At 48.8% G+C, this 6,732-nt stretch overlaps 2 protein-coding genes across 3 annotated transcripts in view; both read left to right on the forward strand.

Moving 5' to 3' along the window:
• LOC118406492 (centrosomal protein of 290 kDa-like) overlaps positions 1 to 537 on the forward strand; it is a 2,682-nt gene extending 2,145 nt beyond the window's left edge. Inside the window, exon 5 of the mRNA XM_035806550.1 lies at positions 497 to 537. Within this exon, the coding sequence (XP_035662443.1) occupies positions 497 to 537 (41 nt within the window). The remainder of the gene's footprint in view (positions 1 to 496) is intronic.
• LOC118406635 (zinc finger protein 184-like) overlaps positions 1 to 6,732 on the forward strand; it is a 220,146-nt gene that overhangs the window by 114,765 nt on the left and 98,649 nt on the right. The gene's annotated exons all lie outside the window — the stretch shown is intronic.

Genomic DNA, 6,732 nt, shown 5'->3' on the forward strand with positions numbered 1-6,732 from the left:
ATGAAAGTTATCATACCTACCTGGTTAGATAACTACAGTTATACTAGCTACCCGGAGAAATACAATGGCGTATACCCTAGGAAACCGCAAGGTGGCAGGTCTTCAGAGGAAGAGCCAACACAACATCCGGGCACTGACCCTCCCATCATCCTCTGTGCCCGAAACGTCCCGAGTCGAACTACCTCGCTCGAGCCTGGGTCGGGCTAAATAAAGAGGGTGGGACATTGTATTTCTCCGGGTAGCTAGTATAACTGTAGTTATCTAACCAGGTAGGTATGATAACTTTCATTTATACGTCGCTACCCTCCGAAATACAATGGCGACTTTAAAGCCGCGAGAAGGAGGTAGACTGAGACTCACCAAGAAGGTTAAAACCTTGTTGGCCTCACCAAGCCCCCATGGGAGCAGGAGACTAGACCTCTAAGAGTCACACCTCCCTCCAGAGTCATCCAGCTGCTATCGAAGGATGCTTCTGTCTCATCCCCCAATTTTACAGCTGTAAGTGCCGGATGCAAAGGCAGAGCTAACCGACTGTAGTGCCCGAAGGGTACAGTCTTGCCACTTATAAGTTAACTGAGATAAGTGTGCTCTGCCCAAACGGACTCGGCCTCTGGCCGACAACAACTTAGAAAGTTCTGGCTGACACCCAGTCTGTCAGCTTTCACAAATCCTTCAAGGAAAAACCGATGCAGAAGCAGCAGTGCTGTGGTGAGGATGAGCATTGAATAGACTGGTGTCAAAGCCTGAAAGATCCAACATCTTTCAGCCAACTGGCCCAAAAGGCCGACACCACTGGGTTATCAGCCTTAAAGAAGAAACCCCTTAGTCTGATAGGAGATTGACTTCTCCTTAGGTAAGAAATGCCTCACCACACATAAGATCTCACTAAGATCTTAGGAAAGGAGTGACTTCTCCTTAGGTAAGATATGTCTCACCACACAAGATCTCTCTAAGATCTGGGTGCAATCGAACAACGATCTCTCTGTAAGGCTGAGTCAGCCTATCAGATTTGTTAGTTCCATAAGAACAAAACAACTCTGGAAACAAACTCTCGTACAGCATGAGATACAAGGACGCCAAAGTCCAACATCTGTCAGCAGATTACAAAGCCATCAATTGCAAGATTGGCTTAAGCGAGAGCTGTTTCAAATTCAGGGACCTAATGGCTCCCAAGTCTGAAGGAATCTCAGAATCGTACCCACGTCCCAAGACTAAGTACCTCAGTTTTGGAGGGTCACGCGTGTATGCTTAATACACCCGCTTAGAGTTAAAGGCTCTCCAGTCAGACCAGTGTTGTTCTGACTGGACTCCGTCTGTGATCAGACGAGTTGAGAAAATCGCAGAGCCATGAACATTTATGGTCTTATAAAAAAGACCCCCTTGATTAAGGCACAAGAGGTAATCAGTGACCTCCATGGCCGTCGCCTTAGACGGATCCAATGCCCTAGTCTCGCACTCCAGGCTGCCTGATACTGTTTCTGTGAACACAGTCTTGCGGCGCAGCACACGCTACAGGTGCCGCCGGCGCGCCTCAGACGACAAACCCGCAGTGATCAGATCTGACACTATCCGGGCTGTTGGTCTGAGTAACCTCAAACGAGGATGAACTTCCTCTGACCCGGAAGAGGAACACCGTCTTGTTCCATTGGAAAAGACAGTAGATCTCAAACCAGAGTTCCTGTAGGAACAGAAAGCACGGTTGAGATGGCCAAAACTATGGCCATAGATTTCGCCTGATCGAGGCAAATTTCTCATAAGAACGTATAACTCGAGAGGAGGCAGAAAGGTGGAATCCCGTACACTCTCAAGTTGTCCCCTGCAACTTAAAGTGTCGATCTTCCACGCCTCTGGTTCTAGGCACAGAGTGCCAAACGCAGCTGTATTTCAGCCTGGATGCGAACAGATCGACCTTTGGTAGAACTGAAGCATATGCTTGGCGGAAAAGGAGTGGGCGAAAAACTCCACTGGTTTTGGTCTTGGAAACACTCCGGGCGCCAAGTCGGCCTCGGAAATCGGACCCAGCAAGGGTTCCGATGAAAACACCAAACCCTTGCCTAAAGAGGCACACTACCACAAAGCTATGGCTGTCTGGCATAGAAGTTGGCAAAAAAACTTCCTTGCCTACATATGTACGCCACTGCTGACGTATGTATAAGCCTGAGGTGGACTTGACTGTTGCTTGCAAAGCAGGTTTGGTCGAGTAAACGTTGTAGCGAGCTCTAAAAATAGCTCGCTAATACGTGTCTCTCTCTTGAAGAGAGGAACCGTTTTCTCGTCCTGCGTCCACCGCAAAACTGCTCCTCGGACTTGAAGCGAGTCGTCCGTTGTGATAGTTAAACTACCGGACTCGCCCAAAAGTCTCGACTACTCCACCGTGGCAAGCAAGTTGACCCGGTAGCTAGTCCCGAGGGAGCTTCTGGGGACAACACAACTTCGGTGTCCCACAGACGAGTCTCTTTCAGAGCCTCGTTTAGACCATTCTACAAGCTCCAGTGAAAGAGCGTTGCATGTAAGACCACCGCTGACGCTACATCCATGCGCCCTATCACTTCGGCAAAGTGCCAAAGAGACACATGAGGCAAGAAGGTACAAGTCTTGTAAACCTTCACCTTTTTCTCTTGAGGAAGAGATAAGGTCATAAGAAGACAAATGATTTACTTCCATCCAGGAAGATAACTGCTGGGTTGAGATCAATTGGGACTTTCCCAAAAGATCAGGAAAACCTCATCATGCGTCATACAACGAACACGTTTGCAGGTACTGGAGACGCTTTGCCCGAGACGAGCCTGATTCAGCAAGTCATCCAGACAAAAACTATCCGAATCCCTTTGAATCGGATGGCACCAACTACTGGTTTAAAAACCGCATATGTCCTAGGAGCGCCAGAGGACCCTGGGACACTTTACTTGAAAAACTCCCCAACTGTTTCTGAAAAGAAACAACAGGAGTTTCTAAGTGACTGGTGTGATAATAAAAAGGCAACCTTGATGTCCAGGTATACCAACCAGTCATCCCCACTTAGGAGGGACATCACGTCCTTGATGTTCTCCAGTTCACGTGTTCTGAAAACACCCTACTGTTTCAGAGGTCTGAAACTATGACTAGACGCCAAGTTCCATCTTTCTTTGGAACCATAAAACCAAAAACGGGGCCAAAAATTGGTCCCCGATTGGAGGATTCTCTAAGGAGATCCCAATTCCGCTGAAGCGAAAACAAGCCACAAGTCATACTTCTGGCCCTGTCACCTCCTCTGGAGGGACAAAAAGACGGAGTCGCCTTGAGAGATGAAACAACGGTCCATCTCGAGCTGACAACACAACGCCCAGTACCCAAGGGTCTGAACAGATGTTTGTCCACAAGAGGGAACAAGAAATCCCTCAAATCTACTTGTAGCTGGGGCAGCAAGGTACCACACACAAAGAGCGACCTGTGCTCAAGCACAAGAGGCGAGGCAATTACTTATTGCCTACCAACCGCGGTGTCCCTTACACCCTTCCGGCCTGTAGCAGCCACGGAAGGAAAGGGATTTCTCCCCGCAGCCACGCCCAAAAACCAAACGGTTAGGCGTTACTGTGGCCAACGGACTGTTATACCAGTCCTGTCGATCGGCGTCTTGGGTGCCTTACGGACTGCTATCCTCTGGGGAATAGCAAGTCCCCAAAACTAGCTACAGCTAGCTTTGGTCAGGTGATCATTTGTGTCTTTGACTGTAGTTAGCCAGACACAAGAACCTATTTTTAACCCAATCATGCACGAAGCGTCTGATTTGGGTGACATGGGGGCAAAACCCCAAACGTTCAAATGTCCCGCAAAATTCAGGTGGCCATTCGTGGTCCTACCTGTCATTCATGGCCCTTGCCTGTTCGCAAGGAAATCCATCCTCATGAACGAGTCAATGAGGTTGCCAGAGGTCAATGACCTTCAAAAAGGACTGTAAGGCCTGCAAAGCAGTGCCTTTATTGTTTAAGCCGGAGCGAATCGTCATGCTATGCGGCATGCATAGCTAAAAAAGTCTGTTACACAGACCGCCATTTCGCTTTCAATACCGGCTATGAGATGAGGCGGAGACCGCCTACACCTGGGAACCGTCAAAAGATACGGTTTATCAGCGAGGAAATCCTCGTTCCAGGTGTGAAGCCTTTCTTCATAAACCAACCCAGAACTCCAGGGGAAAACAACATTCCCTGTGTTCAGGTTTGGTGAGGTCTAAAAGGAAAGTGAAAGGCCTCTCCAGTACAGAAAAGTCTGACTACTTACCTGTTCAGTAATAGCACCGGAGTACTCCACATTCTCGGAAAACATTTCCGAATCTGGAGGAGGCGCATGACCGACTGGTCCTTGGCCTCCGTGTACCACACCCCTGAGTATGTTCTCAGTGGGCAACTGGGCTTATAACGTGGAGGACGCAAAGCGCGCCTCGAACGTTTATCGTCTGAAACGAAAAAACCCACGCACGTGAACCACGTGAAACTGACGGGACTGAACTAATGCCGGTCTCAAGTCAGTCATGAGACGGCTAAACTTCGTGAACACGTTCCAATACAAGTGTTCAACAGGGGATTGGGTCATAAAAAACCCCAGTACCTGGCCCCGCTGTAATAGGAAAACAGCGGGGGTGCTTCAAGAAGGCCTGCCGGCAACAAAGTGGCGGCGGACAAGCACTGGTACTGCTCGCAGAAAACCTGCTGCCACGAAGGACAGAGGATTGCGTAAGACTCAGGCGTGACAACCCAGCCAGTGGGAGGGGTCACGCCTCCCTGCCTGCACAAAGATACAGGAGGGTACAGATTCCAACCATGGTCCGTAGACGTGGATGGGATCATCACTTTGATCATCACCGCTAGACACGAAGAACAGGGCATGTTCGAACATGTCCGTCTGGCACGTGAGCCTGAAAAGAAACGCTGTGAAAGAAAACAGCAAAAGGTGAATAGTGATGCAAAACAACAGTTCCAAAGTCACAAAAGCGACCTAAAGAGACTATGAAGTCTCAAGAACCTACTGTGAACTAAAAAGGACAGAAAATGTCCCGCTAAGGTAGGAAAAAACCACCGAAGCGAGAGACAAAACGATACCACAAACCACTTCGAAGAAGGGCAGTTTCGGGAAAGAGGATGATGGGAGGGTCAGTGCCCGGATGTTGTGTTTGCTCTTACTGTGAAGAACTGCCACCTTGCGGTTTCTAGGGAAAACGCCATTGTATTTCGGAGGGTAGCGACGTATAACTTCTGTGCAAACCCGCGAAACGGCCTCGACCCTTGACCTTTGTCCTGTGGCAACCTTGACGCTTGAGTTGTTCAATACTAAAGTACATTTGGGTATGAAGGACGTCAGTCTAGTAACCTGGAATCCAGTCTACTGCTGGCTGGGCCTACCGTACTTAGTGCAGGCTTTGTACGGGGCCAGGGAAGCTCCCAGCCGCTTAGGTAACCGGCACTGGGGAAATCCTTGTTTAAATTTCCTCGAGATCAGATTTGCGATAAGGCTTCCTACACCACGGGAGTCCCTCAGCACACGGCACTATTGGCCTGAGCGCGCCATGCGCTGGCGAATCCACTACTGCCTTGTTACATATTCATGGCCTGCTTGCCGTGATGTAATCATATCACTTTCGTATCTGCACTACAATCGGGCGGTTTTGGGATCCTAGTTAAAGCCAGAATAAATGTCACAACTGACTAAATAACATTGTAGTCTTTTTTTTAAACGAAATGTGAGAAGAGAACATGAACAATGGATATTGGAAGTTCCTGTATGCAACGTAAGACTCCTTGGTAAGACTAAGTTTTATTCATGAAGAGAAATGGATCTGGAGACAGACAAAATATCAACGTTTTTCTATGACTGTGTGAAAGGCAATCACAGATGTATGTAGTGTTTTTTTCTTCTTTGGATATAACCTAATGGTACTTTATAAACAACGTAGAGAGACCAGTTGAACGTCATTTACACGAAGAATAAGTGATATGGAACAGCAACAAGTCATGACCCACGTCTCAAAACGAGCTGAAACCTCCCAATCTGCACGCCTCTAATTCTCACTGGGAGTAGCGTCGCCAACTGATACCCCAAGTCATCTGGCTTCTTTGACCTGGTCTCTGATCAGAGCGACCAGAGGGGACAGAACAGTCTCTATAGAGTGGGAAAGTTCGCTGACTTCAGTCGATATGGACACTCGAGTGATGTCAACAGTTATGTCCCGCGGCCCGTGGGTCAGCTTGGTAGATCAATGAGGAGGAGAGCCATGACATCCTTTCCATGCAGAAACAACCACAAAACTTCCTTCTGCTTATCTTTAAAGCTATCGACCCCTTCAAACAACAACAGAGCCCTGGAAAAGGCATTTTCCACAGCAGCCGTGCGTGTGTCAGGCTCTCCCGAGTCGGCCATGTTGATATGGTAATCATGTCAGGGTTTGACAAGGCAGATTTACCGCGTGCTGCGCGCACCAATCAAGGCGCGGCAAGTTGATTGGGTTCTCGTAACACTATTGGTTAGAAACGGCGCGGGGATCGCCGCGCCGAGAACTGTTCCTATTAACTATTCCCCAGTCTACTGCTGGCGGGCAAATTAACTCCCTGGCAAATTAACTCCCACTGGGCTAAGTCTAACCCCGTGAAAATTCTACCGGGTGTGGCCGGTTACCTAAGCGGCTGGGAGCTTCCCTGGCCCCGTACAAAGCCTGCACTAAGTACGGTAGGCCCAGCCAGCAGTAGACTGGATTCCAGGTTA

The sequence above is a fragment of the Branchiostoma floridae genome, chromosome 19 (genome assembly GCF_000003815.2).
Source record: "Branchiostoma floridae strain S238N-H82 chromosome 19, Bfl_VNyyK, whole genome shotgun sequence".
In the NCBI taxonomy this organism is placed as follows: Eukaryota; Metazoa; Chordata; class Leptocardii; order Amphioxiformes; family Branchiostomatidae; genus Branchiostoma; species Branchiostoma floridae.